Source organism: Apis laboriosa, unplaced genomic scaffold (assembly GCF_014066325.1).
Source record: "Apis laboriosa isolate Shangri-la unplaced genomic scaffold, ASM1406632v1 scaffold14_cov150, whole genome shotgun sequence".
NCBI classification, from domain to species: domain Eukaryota; kingdom Metazoa; phylum Arthropoda; class Insecta; order Hymenoptera; family Apidae; genus Apis; species Apis laboriosa.
The window spans coordinates 934,128-953,566 of record NW_025221798.1 but is presented as its reverse complement, the minus strand read 5'-3'; the positions used below and the strand labels follow the sequence as shown (position 1 = coordinate 953,566).

At 21.7% G+C, this 19,439-nt stretch overlaps 4 protein-coding genes and 1 non-coding gene across 10 annotated transcripts; 1 reads left to right on the top strand and 4 right to left on the bottom strand.

Moving 5' to 3' along the window:
• Positions 1-177: 177 nt before the first annotated feature.
• On the top strand, positions 178-6,218 carry LOC122710619 (nuclear receptor coactivator 5). 3 transcript variants are annotated; one of them, XM_043928580.1, is made up of 6 exons: positions 178-649; positions 1,182-1,962; positions 2,059-2,142; positions 2,227-2,426; positions 2,496-2,924; positions 6,094-6,218. In XM_043928580.1, exons 1-6 carry the CDS (start codon positions 415-417, stop codon positions 6,114-6,116), a joined length of 1,752 nt encoding a protein of 583 aa, XP_043784515.1. In that variant the 5' UTR covers positions 178-414; the 3' UTR covers positions 6,117-6,218. The 3 variants fall into 3 exon arrangements, with proteins under 3 accessions (XP_043784515.1, XP_043784514.1, XP_043784513.1); XM_043928579.1 differs by lacking the exon at positions 6,094-6,218 and adding an exon at positions 3,748-4,371; XM_043928578.1 differs by lacking the exon at positions 6,094-6,218 and adding an exon at positions 3,745-4,371.
• Positions 4,698-8,064, bottom strand: LOC122710620 (SET and MYND domain-containing protein 4-like). 4 transcript variants are annotated; one of them, XM_043928584.1, is made up of 6 exons: positions 7,499-8,014; positions 6,766-7,426; positions 6,425-6,711; positions 5,979-6,262; positions 5,365-5,842; positions 4,698-5,069 (listed from the first exon to the last, which is right to left on the bottom strand). In XM_043928584.1, exons 1-6 carry the CDS (start codon positions 7,683-7,685, stop codon positions 5,062-5,064), a joined length of 1,905 nt encoding a protein of 634 aa, XP_043784519.1. In that variant the 5' UTR covers positions 7,686-8,014; the 3' UTR covers positions 4,698-5,061. The 4 variants fall into 4 exon arrangements, with proteins under 4 accessions (XP_043784519.1, XP_043784517.1, XP_043784520.1 ...); XM_043928582.1 differs by lacking the exon at positions 4,698-5,069 and adding an exon at positions 8,048-8,064 and having other exon boundaries at positions 5,249-5,842; positions 7,499-7,691; XM_043928585.1 differs by lacking the exon at positions 4,698-5,069 and having other exon boundaries at positions 5,249-5,842; positions 6,766-6,904; positions 7,064-7,426; positions 7,499-8,015.
• A 797-nt stretch (positions 8,065-8,861) lies between these two features.
• LOC122710621 (prefoldin subunit 4) lies at positions 8,862-9,737 on the bottom strand. The gene is made up of 4 exons (XM_043928586.1): positions 9,550-9,737; positions 9,374-9,478; positions 9,166-9,282; positions 8,862-9,054 (listed from the first exon to the last, which is right to left on the bottom strand). Exons 1-4 carry the CDS (start codon positions 9,586-9,588, stop codon positions 8,902-8,904), a joined length of 414 nt encoding a protein of 137 aa, XP_043784521.1. The 5' UTR covers positions 9,589-9,737; the 3' UTR covers positions 8,862-8,901.
• A 352-nt stretch (positions 9,738-10,089) lies between these two features.
• Trnaq-cug lies at positions 10,090-10,161 on the bottom strand. Its single transcript has one exon. It is a non-coding gene; the product is annotated as a tRNA-Gln (tRNA).
• A 368-nt stretch (positions 10,162-10,529) lies between these two features.
• On the bottom strand, positions 10,530-11,922 carry LOC122710647 (THUMP domain-containing protein 1 homolog). The gene is made up of 5 exons (XM_043928624.1): positions 11,886-11,922; positions 11,507-11,719; positions 11,281-11,433; positions 10,971-11,215; positions 10,530-10,890 (listed from the first exon to the last, which is right to left on the bottom strand). The coding sequence occupies exons 2-5, from the start codon at positions 11,702-11,704 to the stop codon at positions 10,665-10,667; spliced, it is 822 nt and encodes a 273-aa protein (XP_043784559.1). The 5' UTR covers positions 11,705-11,719; positions 11,886-11,922; the 3' UTR covers positions 10,530-10,664.
• Between the last annotated feature and the right edge of the window lie 7,517 nt (positions 11,923-19,439).

Genomic DNA, 19,439 nt, shown 5'->3' with positions numbered 1-19,439 from the left:
ATCGATTGGAAGCATATTCAATATTTAATAATTGAAAACGTACAGAAGGTTTAATGTTTTTCCATAAGTACAAAAATAGAACGTACTTAAATAAATCTAGCATGCGCACGCCATCGTACGAAATGTTTCAATTGTTGATTGAACAATTCTGTTTTGAAACGAACGTTATTTTATCAATATTATTATCTTATTATAATTAGAAATAGAGCAAAAAGTGAACAAAAATAATTCATTATATACATTATTATTATTCTTATGTTGATTGAAATATATTTAAATGAAATACATGAAGAAATAAATGTCAGTATTCTAACATAACCTCAGTTTTTATTATTGAGAGTGAAATTGATATTATCATTCTTTAATTATTTTTTTCCAAAAAAAATTACATTGTTATAAATACATCATTTCAAAATGAATATAAGACTTTTAAAAGATCCTGCTACTGTAAGTAGCCGTATATTTGTGGGTCACTTACAAACTGATGATATGACTAAACTTGAATTGGAAGAACATTTTTCAAAATATGGAACCGTTGTTGGTTCTTCAATAAATCGTGGATTTGGCTTTGTTCAATTTGAAGAAGAACAATCTGCTCAAAAGGCTATTCAAAATGAAGATGGTGCAATGTTCAAAGGCAGAAGAATAGGTATTTTTATTTTATTTATATTTTTATATTTAATAATATATTTTTGTAATATATTTTTATACAGTAGTTCATAATGAAAATCAAATAAAATAGCTTTTTTAAAATTGTACAAAATTATTTAAATCTTTTTGAGATGTTAGAATTAGTTTAGTTTACTAAATAATATGTAAAAAAAATTTTTAACAAATTGTTATTGATTTGAATTGTAAAGAAAAAAAAGATTATGATTTTTAACTTTTTTACCTAAATCTATAAAAAAATTTAAAATATTTTTTGTAAATCTAAATAAATAATATATATTTATAAAATTTATATTTATAAAATTTCAAAATCGATTAATATTACTATGAAATACAAATAATCCAAAATATTGAAATTCGTAATTTTATAATTAATCTATAACTCAGTTTCAGTTATTTATTTATTATTATAATAATTTATATTATATTAATATATTATAATAATATTATATATATAATATTTTATTTATATATGTTTCTTAAACATTCTTATTTATATATTTTTTAAATAGATGTTAGGCCAGCAAAAAAAGATAATCAATCTAGTGGAGGTGCAGGAAAACAATTAGGAGGACCTAATAATCAATTTAATTCTGGCAATAATCATTTTAATGCTGGAAATGATTCTTTTAATAATGGAAATCAGGGTTATGGAGGAAATTCAAATTTTAATGCAAACCAAAATTTTAGTTGTGATCCACAATTAAATGACAATCAAAAAGGTAATAATATGCAAATTCGAGGAGGAAATGATCAATTTGCAGATGGAAATCAGAATAGAGATAATATGAATGATCAATTTGGAAATCAAAATCGAAATAATGGGAATGAACAATTTAACAATGTAATGCAATCTAAAGGAAATAATTTTAATCCAAATAATCCAAATAGAGGTGGTACTGATCAATTTAATCAAAGCAGAGGTGGTAATCAATTTGGACCAGCTGGAAATCAAAATAGACCTAGTGGAAATCAAAACCGTAATACAAATAATCAGAATCAAAGTGGTAGTGGGGGAGGTATGAATAATGGAGGGAGTGGTCGACCAAGAGGTACCAGAGGTGGAAAAAATCGAAATAAAAATAGAGATAATTCAGGTGGAAATAACTTCAGAGATCGTAGCCCTATTAATAGAGGCCCGCGTTTAGATGATAAAAGTGGTAGAGATTGGGATCATAAACAAGGAGATAGATTAAGAGGCAATAATTTTAATAGAGATTCATTCAATGACAGCAATAATCGTTATGAAGATTTTAAAAACTCTACTTCTAGAGATATGAACATGAGTTTTAAGTAAGTTAAAATATTTTTCAAAATTTTTTTTTTTATATTAATATTATATTTTTATTTATTAAATTAATATTTTTGTTTTATATCTTTTTAATACAGTAATACAAGTACATCAAATGAATATTCAAATGTATCAACTGAAAAAAATGATTGTGAAATCATTGTTGTTAACAAAGTTTTAACGTAAGTTATAAGTACTAAAATAAAATTAAATTATTTTAGTTTTTTTTTTTATTAACATGATTTAAAATTTATTTTTTCAAATAGAGAATATGCTGAGAGTATTGAAATGAGGTTAAAAAAAATTGGATTAACAGTTGATTTATTATTTCCAAATGAAGACGTCCTCTTAAGTAGAGTTCTAGGAAATATTGCAAGTCGTGGATGTTTATATGCAGTTGTAGTGACACCTATTAATCAAGAACATCATTCCTTAACTTTAAATATTCTTCATGGTTTACCTCAAGGTAAAGATTTTTAATAATATTATTAAAATTTTCCTGAATTATATTAATATAACTTCATTTTTCTTATAGAACATAGAAATATGTTGGTTGAAGATGCTATTAATTTAATATCGCGCGATTTTGCTAATTACAAAGCTGGTGGACGATCAGTTCCATTGAATACACCTTTTGCAAACGAACGGCATCCTGATGCTATTCAAGTTCTTTTAAATATGCTGGCTGATAATCATCAATTAACAGTATTACAATATGATCGAGTTATAAAATATCTCGAAATTAAACGTGAAGAACAAGTGCAAGTTGAATTAGGAGATGTAAAAGATTTACCAACTACAACAACTACGATAACAGTCAGTGATCCAAAACAAGCAGAATTACAATCTAGGATACTTAATATTTTAAACAGTAATAAAACAACTTCATCTGCACCAGCACCAAGTCCAGTACCAGCTCCAACTTCAACACCAGCACCCGTTCCACCAGCTACTTGGGGAACAGGTAAAATTTATGAAAGTTTATTATTTAGATTTAAACAAAATGTACATAATATTAAAGATTTAATATTAGTAATTTTATATCAAATTTCTATCATTATAATATTTTTTATAAATTATCTTAATATGCATTTTATAAAAGTATAGATAAGTTTATAAAATCAATCATCAGTTTTCATTCCAGTAATTTTAAAAAATAATTATATTATTAATAAAAATTCTTTTGGTAAGAAATTAAAAAAATATATGTACTATAAATGCAGTAGTATGAGTTTTTACTGCAATATATATGTAGTTTCATTTGCTTTAAAAATACTATTATTAGTTTATTCATTATGCAAAAAGAACATTAAAAACCATATCGCGCTTTTTACGTAATGAAACTGACCTGTTGCAGTTTTTTGCATTCTTATGAAGGTCGTATAGGTGTATCTTACGGATTTTAGATCGCCTATCTATTATTTTTCTGTTTGGATATGTTTATGTATCTTTCATGAACATGTCTAAAGAAAATATAATTTTAAATCGCGTACATAAATTATTAATGAAGAACTTTAGAAGCAATTTGATGTTGATAAAAAACCGCAAATTATGTCTAAGAATTTTTTAGACAATACCAGGTAAAATTTTAATGCAAATATTGAACACGAGTGATTTAAAAACATAAACGAACTTCGTACGCTTTGGGTTTCTGATCGAGTTCTTCGTGCGTGTAGTGTTATTGTGTCGTCTATACAATCCAGTGATCAAAGCGAACGAACTTCGAATATATATATTGCTGGTATTACAACTGCTAACTTCATGAGTACATCATATTATGCCAGCAGCATCAACTGCGACAACAGCATCCACTACTACTACTACTACTACTACGGGAGTTTCACCATCGCCTCTGCTAAACGATCCAACAGTTCAAAAGGCACTTGACAGTCTCTTGCAAGGCAATTTACTCAAAAGCATCGGCGATCGGCAACCGACCACAACTACAACACCTCTGTTCGCTGCTTTTTCGAATATCGGCCGATTTTAATTCATTTCAATTTTATTTATCATATAATGAATAATTGGGGATTTGGATCTCCTTTATTTTTCTCATATTTATACAATCTCTGACTCTGAAGTAGTTACTCTTGATTTAATGAAATGACAATTTTATGATAACATTTGATAAGAAATCAGAATTCTGGATTGCATTCAATTGCAATAATTGGAATATTTTTCTAATAAAGTGTTAGTATGCTTTTATTTGTATCAAAAAGATATATTTTAAATGTAGAATGATTCACAAATTCTATAAACGTTATTTACATGATTTATAAAAGTAGGTATACTAATACTTGTTTATACAGATATTTGTTCAATTTTTTCATTCTTAGGAAAAAATATTTTAGTTCAATATATTTCATATTATGTAAATGATAAAGAAAACAAAATATTAGAGAAATGTAATGTTTTTTATTATTAATTCTATATTTCTTCCATACTTATTCTTTTTTATTATTATAAAACTAGACAAGAATTAAATATACCTTAAATATTAACAAATTTAATGTATAATCATACATTCAACTTTATTAATTATATAATTTCTTCTGATAAAAAATACTTGAATATGTAACATACTGATTTAGTAATTGACAATTTGATTAAATAATTAATTAACATTTGAAGTTCATTATCATAATTTTAATTAATTGCCATGTTTATCTTTATTGCTTTTATAGTTTTTATTAATATCATAAGATTACAATGTGACATTTAATTAGTTTATATTATAAAGTAAGATTAACAAAAATTCATTTTGGTAAATTTACAAGCCTCATATGCTTTAATGTAAAAATATATTGTATATGTGAGTATAAAGCATTTGATTTTTACAGTAAATGATGTAAAATACATAATATATCAATTTTTCTATTGCATTATTGAAAATATGATATAGATTTTTAAATTTTTTCATTAATGAATTTCATTATCTATGTTACATGTTTTTAATTAGTTTGGATATTTACACAAATGTATCGTGTATAAGAAGCTATGCACATTTTTTTAGGAATTAGATAAACATCATGTATAACTTCAATAAAATGTTTTTAGGAATATTTTATGTCTTTCATTGATAATTTAATTAATATTGATGTTTATGGATCTAAAAACAAGAAAATAATAATATTTATAAAATTGAATCTGATTTTCAAGTATTTAATATTAATTTTTTACATACCCTTGCAGTCAAGCAATTAATATATAATTTTCATAAAACAATTTAAGCTATGGAAGCAGTTTTATTAGATTAATAAGCAAGAAGTAAGTATTCAAAGTGAAAATATTTAAATAAAAGTGGTTTGCAGAATATAAAGCATAATGTTAAATATTCACAGGTAAGCAAAGTTATAAATATAAATTAATATAAGCAAATTCATAATAAATTTACTTAAATTTACCTAAATAATAACTCTTCAGGTATTGTTCTGCATGAACGATTTCTTCACATGGCTGGGATACTTCATTATATAATATACCAAGAACCGACTTTACTGCATCAATATCGTACATATTTTTCGCCAATCTTTGTTTATAAGGTTTCAATTTTCCTACAAGCTCTTTATTTTTACTAATAGAACCAATGTGATTTTGCAAAATTTTTTCATATATAGGCCAATCAAATTCACATGCGATACAATCACATTCGAAAAAATAGTCTTGCATTATTTTTTCTCTTCTTTCAGATCTTGTCATATATGCATATGCAGCACCATAACTTGTGAATATTTGATCTCCAGGATATAATGGTTTTAAAGCGCGGGTAATCATTGTCAGCCCTTCGAAATGACGAAATGTATTTGGTGCACAAGAATGATTATATAAACTATTCGTTACATATAATCCTGAACCTACTTTAATTCCTGGCTCTTGTTGCACCTAAAAAAATAAATTAATTATAACATAAAACTGTTCTAATATAATTTTTATCCTTTATTTTGTTAAATTGCTTGTTAAATTATTTTTTAAATATATTTTATAATCTATATTATATATTATGTATTAAATAAATTACTGAAAAACAATTGGAAGACATTATAACACATGCACGAAACATGATGCTGCTACAAAATATAATGTCTGAATAATTGTTAATGTCTTTTAATTGGTTCACTTCATATTTATTGCAGAAAAAATTAGTCTGTGTGGCTAAAAGGATAGCCGCGAGAGCTGAAATACAAGCAAAAGCACTGATTCCAATAAGTGGTCTCATTGTCATATTGGTAGCAAGACTCAAAGCAGATCGTGCACTGGTACTATCCAATATGTCTTCATCTGTAAATCCTGCAGTTCTATTATCTACAAAAGAAAGATATTTTATAAAATCTAAAAATAAACCGTATGTTATTATGATATTATTATAATATTTTTTTTCTTGTAATTTTTTTATTCTTTTTTATAATTCAAATTTTATCTTATATTCTTTTATTTTAGCAATAAAATATGAATTCTATTCTTTACCTGGATTAGATTCAGCTAATTTCATGTCAGCACGCAGTTCATTGATATTTTTACCTTTTGCTGTTACTATGATCAGAAATCTAATAATTTTGGTAAGCATTCGTATCTTATCCTTATCAACATGAAGTAAGTTTCCAATTAACGCCATAATTGGACATTCTATATCATGAGCCATTTCCCAAGCTAATATTCTACATTTTTCTGAACAGTATTGAGCCACAGGGCAATGTAAACAAGGAATTAAATTATAGCTTCTTGATAAACAATGATGACAATGAGTATAATATCTGTAATTTATGATTTTATTTATATAGATATATTAATATTATCAGATTGTATACCTTTGTGTGTAAATAACATATGCATATGGATCTTCAATAGTAATTATATCTCCTGGTTTAAATTCTTTTGTAACTACTAAATGACGCCCATATTTTTCAGAAAAAGAAATGCTGATACCATCACTGATTGCTGGAGCTTCTTTACTAGGACCATAAATTAATTTTAAAGGACCTTCATCTGCTAAGTATCTTGGTTGTTTTTCTTCATTATTTTTAATAATTTTGTTCAAACTATGCATTGTATCTTTCTTGTCATTAATGTTAAAATTTTTATTTATATCTGAAAGTTTTGTCTCACCATTTCTATATTTTACAGTAAAAGATCTTTCGGATTCATTATTTATATTTTGTGATAAACACATATTTGTAAATGTTTCTGAATCAATATGATCATTATTTGTAAGTTTCAATTTTTTTTTAATTTCTTCAATTGCCTTAATTCCTCTTTCTTTTAATTTTTTTCTTTTTTCTTCTGGATATCCAAAATTTAAAGCAGCATCAATATCTATCAAACATTCTTTAAACAATTGTTTTCTATATAAAGCAGCAGATCGATTGGCATAAGCATATGACATAAGTTCATTATTATTTGCATATGCCAAACTCATTGTATAATATTTTATAGCTTCGTTATCATCGCCCATCACGAAATGTTGATTTCCTAATATTTTTTAATTATGATAACTAATGAATTATTTATATTCAATTATAGTATTAGAAAAATATTTATTACCTTCTTCTCTAAATTGAATGGAATCTTCTTCATTTTTTACTTCAAAAATTAATTCTGGTAATTGAGACTTTATTACATTTTGTAAAATGTGACCAAGAAGGGCTTCACATTCTTTTTGTAAACCATATCCTGCATGTGAACAATTACTTTGTTTTAAGTTTAATACTAATTCCTTTGCTATTTCCATATCGTTCTGGAAAAATTGTATTATATAAAAAAATTTATTTTAAAAATATTTTAAATGTTTTATTAAATATATAAATAAAATATAAATATAATAAGTATATTTTATAATTTTTTTTTATATAAGAATGAATGAATGTATTGAATGTTTTAATTTAAAAAAACACTTGATTATTCATATACTTCTTCTATAGTAGATAAGAATGAACTGCAGTTAACTAAGTAACTGGCTAAAGTAAAACTGAAAGGTGAAACTAAAATTATCTCAAGTAAGTTGATAGAGGGAAGCAGAAACTGTATGACTATATAATCAGATTTTATATCATTTGTTGAATTAAATAAGTCATAGATTAATTACAGACATACTTTTTATCTTTTATATTTCATATATAGATTATTTCAATTTTTCCATAATTTTTATCTTTTAAAAGAACAAAAATTTGAAAAAATTAAATTATTTAAGAAAACAAATATTTTATATGTTTATTGCATTTTAAATCTTTTATTTCATATTATTAATTATATTATTTTAATATATTATTTTATATTAATGTTAATATATTTATAAGCACTATTTATAAAAATATTTATAAATAGCATAATTAAAACATTATATAATAATAGGAAAAACTATAAAAAAAACTCAAAGTTTAACTGTTTAATCGATATAAATATTAGATGTTTGAGCTAACTTTTCAGTCATGTTACATGAGCATTTCATAATGAAAACAATTTGGCAACAATCCAAATTTAAAGTCAGTAGAATGTTGAAGTTAAAATACAATCTTTAATTAGATAATTAGATAATAATTAGATAAAATATATGTATTTATATAATAATGAATATAATATATGAATGTTGATATTTGTATAAATAATGATTGAAAATATAATATGTAATTTGTAAAATTAATTTATATTTTTTTTTAATTTAAGATGTTGTGAATGTTATAAATAGTATAATTAATAATTAGTATATTATAATATTAAATTAATATTTTAAAAAGATAGAAATAATATGAAAAATTATAATTAATTTATTAGTTGTTTATTATACAATAACAATTAATTAACATATGGATATATATGATTTCTATATATATGATGAGCAAGAAGTATATAAACTTAGATATATTATATGCATTAGAATATATGAGGCAATAATAATATAAAAATTTTATTTCATATTATAAAAAGCATTATATGGATATTTGACTAAATTAATCCTCTTCTGCTTCTAAATTTATACGGCTACCAAATTTTGCATATAATTTTGTTTTTAAGTCAGTTATGACATTTTTTAAATCAATACATTTACTTTCCAAATTTGAGATTTCCTTTTTTTTCTTCTCTTTAATTTCGTCTAAATAATTCTAGAAAAATAAACAAAAATAAAGAAAAATATATAATATTATATTACTTTATATTATTTCAGAATATATATGATAATAATTATTATTAAATTTTATTATTAAATTTTATACCTGTGTCCTTTCTAAATCTTCATAAATAAAAACTTCACCAATGTGATATGGAATTTTTGCATCTTCATCTAAAAGAGATATTTCATCACATGCATCTTCTAAATTCTTTAATTCATTCTGTAAAATATGTATCAATATATGTATATAAAATTATACATATCCAAATAAGGTTATAAGTAACACAAATTAACATTAAATTCATTAATACTTGTTTAATTTTTGATTCTTCTTTTAAGTCATCCATTTTAGCATTTTGCCTTGCAAATTTATTAATTTTTTGTTGATCTTCATATGTAATATAAACATCGGAATCCTATAATGCAAAATAGGTTAGATTTAAATATTATATATTACATAAATAAAAAAGTTTGTATCCAAACTTACCGGTTGAAATCCAGTTTGAACATTTTTTCGGGCTGACATATTCGTATTTTATTTTTAATTATATATATTTAATATACCGATATAATATTTATTTAATATATCGATATAATATTTATTTAATATATCGATATAATATTTATTTAAGTAACAATTAAAACAATGATATCAAATACTTACAACATTACTTCATAAAGCTAATGTCTTTAGATACGAAATAGAAAGGAATTTAATTGTTGAAAATGCGTCAATAAGTGTGTTCTTTTTTAAAACGCTTTTGCATCTTATATTCATATATTAAATTATATTATTTTTATTTGAATCTGATTAATTGTAAAAAATATATATATATGTAATTTAATTATAAGTTTTTCTAATTTAATTATTTATATTGTTTTTATATCAAATTTTTATTCCAATATTTATAATAAATATAATCAATATATAAGAATTTTTAATGCATAAAAAATAAATGCAGTAATTTTTTAAATCATTATTTAATTTAATATATTATAAATATTAATATAAAAAAGAAAAAACCAAAGGTCCCACCGAGATTTGAACTCGGATCGCTGGATTCAGAGTCCAGAGTGCTAACCATTACACCATGGGACCTTGTGAAAATAATTTTAATATAAAATATTTGAACATCAATTCAAAGCATAATTTTTAAACTAAAATATTATAAATATTTTCTTTATTTTCAATAATTTTCGTTCAATATAGATTTTATCATAAAAAGTGAAAAACTTAAGAATAAAAATATTCATTAATATATTAATTGCATATTATAAATATTTATATATTATGGTTTTCTAATTTACATAAAACATAAATAATATATAATTATTTAAAACATAAATATATATAATTATAAAATTAATTATAACATAAAATAATTATAACATTAATCAAAGTTTGAAAATTATACACGACATCATTAATAAATATAATGTATTATTTTATTTTTATTTGTTAAAATAATAAATTTATAAAACAATATTAATTTAATTTACATCAATTATTTGAATCTTCGTTACCATAATTTATTTCTCTTATTAAATTTTTGTCTTCTGTAATACATATTTCTTCAAATTTTATCTTACTTTTTTCTTTTTCTATTTTATGGGTTCTTTTGTATTACATATTTCTAACAAATTATATTTTTTGAATTTATAATAATTGGGAGCAACGGACATAAGACAAACACCACGTACCATTTCTACTATTACAGCAAGTTCTGGATTTTTTAGATCTGCCTTATTTCCAGGATTCTTTTTGTTTATTATTTCTGCTAAGTCTTCAATGATTTCATCTCTATATATATTATTATTACTATGACGACTGTAATAAAATTAAATTACTGTACATTTATGTTAAAGACATAATAAAGTTATAAATAATTTATATATCAAAAAACATACTTAAATACAATACTAAATGTTTTTGGTTCCTGTGCAAAATATTTTTCAAGCATTACATCTGCTTTTGATTTGATATCATTCATATTTGCTTTACAAATAACTTCAACTGGAAGTAATCTTAACAAATATCTTGTACGTTGCTGTTTTGTATTATATAATTCAGTGATAATTTTAGTAACTAATTCTAATGGATTTGTCAAAGAACTCCTTATAAAAATTATATTTTTAACACCAGTGTCAATTACCTGATAGAAAAATTATAAGCATTTCAAATTTTAAAGAGAAATAAAAATATATGTAAAAAATTTACCTGAAATCTTCTGGCATTTATTGGTTTTGAATATTCTGCTTTTAATTCATTAATTTCTTTATTTAAAACAACTGAAATGTCATCTTCATTATCGTTATATTTTGTTTCATCTTTTTTTATATCAGAAACTTTAATATTCTTATTGTCAGAATCCTTAAATTAAAAAGAATTTGATAGATTTGTATTTTTATATGTACTTATATTATTGTTAAATTCTATTTTTTACCTTTTTAGAATCTAATCCATAAATCTCATCAGCAAATTCATTAAGTATTTTATAAGCATCACGTACACATTCCTTTTCAGAGAAATTACATGTGCATAAAAAACCTTTCATACCTGGTTCCAAATTAAATTGTTTACGTTTTTTTTTATTATTTCCATGATTATGAAAGTAATTTTTTTTTCGTTTTTGAACATTCATTTTTATTAAAAATTTCTGTATCATAAATATTATTTTATTTATAATAATACATATTTATCTTTTATTATAAATAATAAAGAGAACTATATCGATACAATTTACCAATATAATTGCTTAAATTTTTTGATATAAATATTTTTACACATTTTAGTATTAAATTTTATATTTCAAATATACTCACACGCTCTTTGTTAAAATATTTTCATGTATTTATTTAAAATAGCATTAATTATACTTTTTAAAAATTGAGTTTATTTTTTCTTTAAAATTAAATTATAACCACATGAAATTGAAGTTATAAATAATAATATAAATACAACATATTTTTGTATCAGCTTAATATCTCAAACCAAACTCTTGTTATATCATTTATTTTTATTCGTTGATAAAATGGTTATAATAATTATCCATAAATGATAAAGAAACAATAAAATAAAAAATGATATTATTAATTTAGTATAGAGTAATGCAACAAACAATGCATAACAATATCACAGATTAGATATAAAAATAGATTAATCATGCATTGTATTTTTGTGACTCGAATTTTTAAGATTCTAGAATCTCATTTTCATTTTTGTCATTCGCATCGTTACCAACAGGACGCAGAATTTGATTTTAAATTCTTAGCGTTTATTTTAATAGGAAATACTAAAACAAATAAACATATATTTTAAAATAATCTATAAAATCTATAAAACAATTAAATCATAAGTCTAAGATTATTTGATGGGATAATAATGAAAAAAGAGACTTAGGTTAATAAAATTCCTCGAATTTTTTAACATTATTATTTAAATTAATATTAATTAATCAATATTAATTAGCATATAATAAGTACATATTAAAAAAAAATTAATTAATTTTTAATGTTTATGTTTATTAGATTTAATATTCTTCTAATTTGTGTTTTCTAATCTGTTTGTATTTCAATGTTACCAAAGAGCTAATGTTAAAATATTTAATTATGAAGATATTTTTATATATTATATTTTATGAGATCATCGTTTTAAAAGTATATTGTAATTAAAATTGAGAATATTTGTATTTTTTACGTCAAAGATTGTATATAATGAGAAAAACATTGTAGTTTTGAAAGAGATATGATATATTTAATTATATCCTATATTTCTATCGTTATGCAAAAATAAAATGAATAATTATTGATAATAAAGAGAAAAAGACAAAAATATAATAAAAATTAATGCCATCTCAGCAGAATATTGTAACTAACATAAAAGAAAGCAGAAGGAAGATAAAGATAAAATAAGAATTGATCGTTAGCGCTATCTTTTAGATATTAAAAACATTTTCTCAAAAATAGATGAGAATATATTTATGAAGCAGCTCCTTTTTTAAGTGTCAAAATACATCTTTTAAAAAATATTTGAAAAGTAGTGTTAATTTCTAATTCTTACTCTGTCTTATCTTGTCTTTCAAGAGATATCTTTGATATTCGAAAGATAATGTAAACGGTGAATTTTTATCTTTTATTATATTTTCTTTATTTATGTTAATTTCTATAACACTCTACAGATGGCGCTGATTCCTCAATTTTTATCCTATCTCTGTCCTTCTCTCATTATTTGCTCTCCTATACTTGTTCTGCGAAAATGTGTTCCAAAAAATTGATTAACTTTACTATCTTTTTTTGTCTAACTTATTAAAATTGAAATCAGAGTCTAATTCAATCTAATTTTCATATGTCGTAAATAAATGTATATTATATTCTTTTTTTCTATTTATAAGTGGTGTTTATATATATTTTGATATACATATAATTAATATTATGATTTTACCATATTGTAAAAATAACAATTGCTATTGATATAAAATGATAAGTATCTGTAGAATTAATAATTAATAATTAATAAAAAAATTATAAAAAATTATTCAATACTATAAAAAAATAGTAAATGCAAGAGATAAATACAATGAAAAATAAATTCGCAAATGATAAATATGTTGTAAGTAAATATAATAATAGAATTTGAAAAATTTTATATTTTAAAATTCTAAGAATTTCGTGTTTTAATTTGAATAATTAATTATATTCTTGTAATAAAATTATTATATATTATTAATTATATTCTTGTAATAATTAATTATATTCTTGTAATAAAAAAATTTGATTGAAATTAAATTTAATTGAAAAATTAATCAAAAATTTTCTGTTTTAAAATTCTAAAAAAATTTGCGCATGTTATTTTCTATCGTTTTATATTATAATATAAAAAAATTGGCTAAAAATTTTTAATTTTAAAATTTTAAAATAAAAAGAAAAAAATTTTGCATTTCAAATTATATTTTTCTAATATAAAATAGAAATTTCAAGGAACAAAATATTTATTTAAATTTACAATCTTGTAAACAAAAGAATATTACAAGACAAGAAAATTTAAAATATAATTTAAAGAAGAGATGGAATATAAAATTTTTCTCATATTTCTTTGAAACTTAGAATTTTATGAAATCGGCTAAAATTTTTCAACCGAATTTTAAAATTTTATATTAACAGAGTATAATCTAACAGATAATATATATGAAAATTTTATAAATTTAATATGCTCATTTTTTTTATATTTATCAACATTTATACTTTCTAATATATTTATTTTTACCATATTTTCAGAAATTTTTTTATCATTTACCAAGTTTTAAAAAATTGAGAAATATATTTATCTTATTTATTTCTTTGTTTTATATTTTTAGTAAATTAAATATAGAATAAAATATAATATAAATATAATATAAATATAGAATAAAATATAGAATAAAATAAATTAAATATTTTAGGAACTACTTATTAAGAAAACATTTTTTTTTAAGATATTATAGAATTTAATTTGATAAAAAATTACTTTCTAAAATAGTTACTTCTTTAAATTTTTTAAGTTGCTTTTTAAATTTATAGAAAGAAATATAAAATATGTAAAATATGTGTATATATATATACAAGATGATAATATATTTGCGAAATACTTTGGTTCTAAAGGTTAAAATAAATACAAAAAGCGATATACAAAAATGTCAATTATTTATTTAATTATCAATTTATTAATAATCAATTATTAATAATCAATTTAAGTTTACATTAAACAAAAAGAGGAGATGAAATCAATCTATCTTTTCATTTAATATAAATTTAAATTACTTATAATTTATAATTATAGTTTAATAAATAATCTTTAATAAATAATTTCGATAAACATTTTTGTATATTAATTTTTATATTTGTTTTGGTCTTTAAAATTGATTTTTCAAATACTATTAATATATTAACTTTATATACGATATATCTAAAATTATGTATAAAATATATCTATTATGATTTATTACGTCTTTGATTTAATTAAGTTACGAAGAAGAGAGATAAGAAATACATGAACGAAGAGTTATTGAATTAGATATTATATACATATTTAATTTATGATTTAATTATCAATAGTGTTATAGGAATTTATAACTTAAACAGTAGTTGGCAACAAAAATTTATTTTGCTATAAGAAATTTTTTTTTTAATTTTATCGACAGAAATTATTTTTACTAGTAATCTTTCTTAAATTATTACATTAATTAAGTATATATATTTATCAAGATTGTTAAGATAAAAATAAAAAAAAAACTTCTATTATTTTCAAATTACTAGTAATCTTCAAGATTAGTTTGTTAGATAGAATATGAATTAATTCTATTTTATAATATATACACATATATATTTATATTTCTTATTTAACAAGAAGAATAATATTATAAAACAAAAATAAATTCAAAGATTTAAATTTATGATTAAAAATAAATAAAAATTAATTATATTAAGTTATTTTAAATGTATAATGTAATCATATGATTTATATATGAATATCTATTTATTTTAATTTTTTAAAATAAATTTAATTTTTTATGTTAAATGATGATTAATTTTAATGTGTCATAAAATGCCATTATCACTATCAATGCCAAATTTGTTATGAAATAGATGTTTGCAGTTTTACCTTGGCAAGTGGGAACAGTTTAAACGGGCAGTGAAAGGATCCAATGCACGCACACACTGCAATACTATAGATTATGACCACGCCCCGAATCCTGTGTGATATATAATAAAATAATAAAGTAATAAATTATAATAAATCAAAAGTCAATACCATCGACCAATAATGATGGATTTACTTTCTTCAAACTAATTGTAATTATTACCCTAGTTATAAATAGTTATTCGCTTAAAAGAACTTTATAGGTTAAATTTTAAAATTATAAAAATAAAATCAAGATGAATATTTATTTATAAGAAATAAAAACATAAAAAAAGATAGTATTATTATTTTTTAGAATAGAAAATTTTTAAAAAAAGAAAAGGAAGAAACATTATTTTAAAAACAAAAATTTTTAATTAATTTTTAATAATCAAATATGCAAAAAATACAATGAAATGTATACATATAATATATACATATAATATATATTCAATAAATATTTATTATAGATAATAATATTCAGTATTGTTATATATAAAACAATTATTTATAAAAAAAAGTTATGATACATAACAGCTATAATACAATATTATTTTTATTGTATTTCAATTCGCTAACGAGTTTCATATTATTATTTTCTCCTTTTATTTTAATCATATAAAAAATCAAAATAATTTATTAGAGAACGCAAACTATAAAATTTATTCCTGTCAAAAAAAAAACACAGGATAAAGATAACTGCCAAAAATGTCATAATACATAATCCTGATTTCATGCGCGGCTTTCAAAAGGAAGATGGCAGCAGTACAGCATGTGAATGATTGTGACCACCCCGTCGAACATTCGAAGAAACCGTGAATCTTTAAATTCCTCGAGCAGTCATTAGGACAAAAGTATACCTGTGTCTACGATCCTTCGTAGACCTGTTACCTTGGAACAATGCCTATCCGACAAGTGTTTTCATATCTGATTGACCCATCTTCGAATGGAACTTGGACAAACGGCTAATTTTTCTTCGAGCTAACGATCTTCGTATACCTGATGTATCCTTTTCTCCCATATTTTCTCCCATTTTATCTATTCAATTTTGTCTCTTTTCCACTTTTGAGAAAACATCTTCAGAGTCACGCGAACATTCATGAACCAATCTTATATCATATTTACATCTTTCTTTCATAGCATTTTATAATATTTAATTTCATAGCTCATTCATTCTTTAAGCTAATCTAATCTAACTAATTGTATTCTGATAATGTAAAAAGATGAAATCAATTTTAACGTTGAATTTTCTTCTTTCTAATGCATCTCTCCTATGTGAGCGTTGATGTCTCTCTTATTAAAGTATATAGTTTTGATATCATGTTTTTTTTTAATTTTATTATTGAAAAAATTGATTTTATCATTTTGAAAGAGAGGTATATTTTTTTGAAAAAAAAAAATGTATTTTCTTAATCCTTTAAGATCCAATATTGCATCAATGCTACATTTTATAAAGTTGTTGAAAACTTATTTTCTCTCCGATTTCGATGATTTTTAAATATGTCTTATAGATAATATTTTAATTAATTTTCTCTTATACCCATATATATATATATATATATGTTTCATGATAATATTTAATTTTTTTCCCATTATCTTTTCTAAGTTAAATTCAATTCAAAGTTCAATTAAAATTAATAATATTATGAAATTCTAAAATTTCAAAATTATAATGAATTTTATTAAATTGTAAAAATATTTGCTTCTATTTTATATGATGGAATATTTATTTAATCTTCATAATACAAATAGGATATAGGTACATAGCCTAGATATTTTGATTATAATTTCAAATTAAAATAAATTTTTATATAATTCCTCTTTATTATCTGTTACATTCATTTTTAATGCAGGATTTAAAAGAATTTAAGTCTTAGTTATTTTTTTATTGAATTAAGTGAAAAAAAAATAGAGAACTTGAATCTAATAATATCGAGTTAACTAAATTGTGTTTCTTTTATGCAAGAAATAAAGATAGAAAATCGCTAACTTGCGCACAATGTAATCAATATATATATGTAGAATATTCTAATAATATAACTCTTTTAAATTTATAGTTGTAGCATGATGTAATATATTTATTCTCTTATCTAACGTTCTTACATGTATGTTTAATAATAATTATAATAAAAAAGAACATTGAAATAAAATTATATTTCATTTGATATTTAATGATGCATAATAAATTAAGTAAAATGTTTTACAATATGTTTTAAAATGCTCTATGTTTAATATATTCTAAAAACATTCTAAGAATTTATATTTCTATATATTATTTATTACATATATTATTTATTCCTATATATCTTAATAAATGATAATAATTATATTTATTCTTATATATATATTTTGATAATAATCATATATAAATAATTATTTATGATATGATTATATCAATACATTATTATTTATATATATATAATTATATCAATACATGTAAAAATTATTTCATTATTTGATCTTAATGGATTAATAAGAGCAAGCTCTATGTCGAACATAAAATACAATTTCGTGAGTGTCCTTTCTTGCCGAAAACCAGATTAAAAATCCCAGAGTGCGAAAAAATTCTCAGTACATGGAGGTATGACGGAAGCAACTAAATACTTAAACGCTCGAAACGCAAGCTTAAATGCCGTTGATTGCAGTAGGAGGGAAATGAGAGGTTGCACGACGGACTCATATCTCTCGTAATAGTGATCGTTCTTAAAGACAACCAGATAACGAGTCCTTCCATGAATCGGTCAATAAATTAATAATCATTTTTTGATTCAATCGAAACATACATAGTTTCAAATCGAATATTCATTTGTATTAACGTTAATTTTTTCCACTGTTTCAACTTCTTCTATTGACTCAAGTTTTTTTTTTCCCTTGTTGAATGAAATTTGCATTTCTTTTTTCGGAAATCTAATTTAACATTTATGTTAATACTCAAGCACTTAGAATTTATTATTTTCCCATTAAAACTTTAAGAAATTTATTATTTTCGCATTAAAATTTTTAGAATCAATTGAATCGATGTTATTTGACATATTTGACACATCGAACTTACTTCGAAATTAAAATTTAATTATCAAAAGAGTAATTTACAAATTACTATAAAATTTTATTATTAGATAACTAGAAAATAAATTAGAAATTTAATATCAAAAATTTTGAGTATTATTGAATTATTAAATTTTTTTATAAACAAACAATATTTATATAAAGAAATTAATAAAGAATTAAAAAAAAAGAAATAAAAAAATTATTTAAAAATATTAATTTTATTAATTTATCTTTAAAAATGATATATATTATTTATTTTTCCTCTAAAAAAAAATTAAAAATTGTTACAATTAAATGATATAGAATTCGATTTACAAATGAAACTACAATAGCAGTAATAATAAACGAGAAATGATGGAAAACAAAAATTTCGAACATTTTTAAAATTTTAAAAATACAACAAACTACTGACTAACAGTTGGCTTGTAAATAAGTATTTAGTTTATCTTTAAAGAATCAGAAACAGAGGATAAGAAGTTGCACTTTCTATGAGGAATTACTTCCGTTAAGGAGATTGAAAGGCACAGATCGAATCGATTTTCATTCATTTTCTCCACGCTCAGATGCTTTTTTTTTAGAGATATCATAGTTTCTGAATTTGCTGATAATTATCAACATTGACAAATAACGACTATACTTCCATTTATCAATGTTACAATAAAATTTTCGCACAG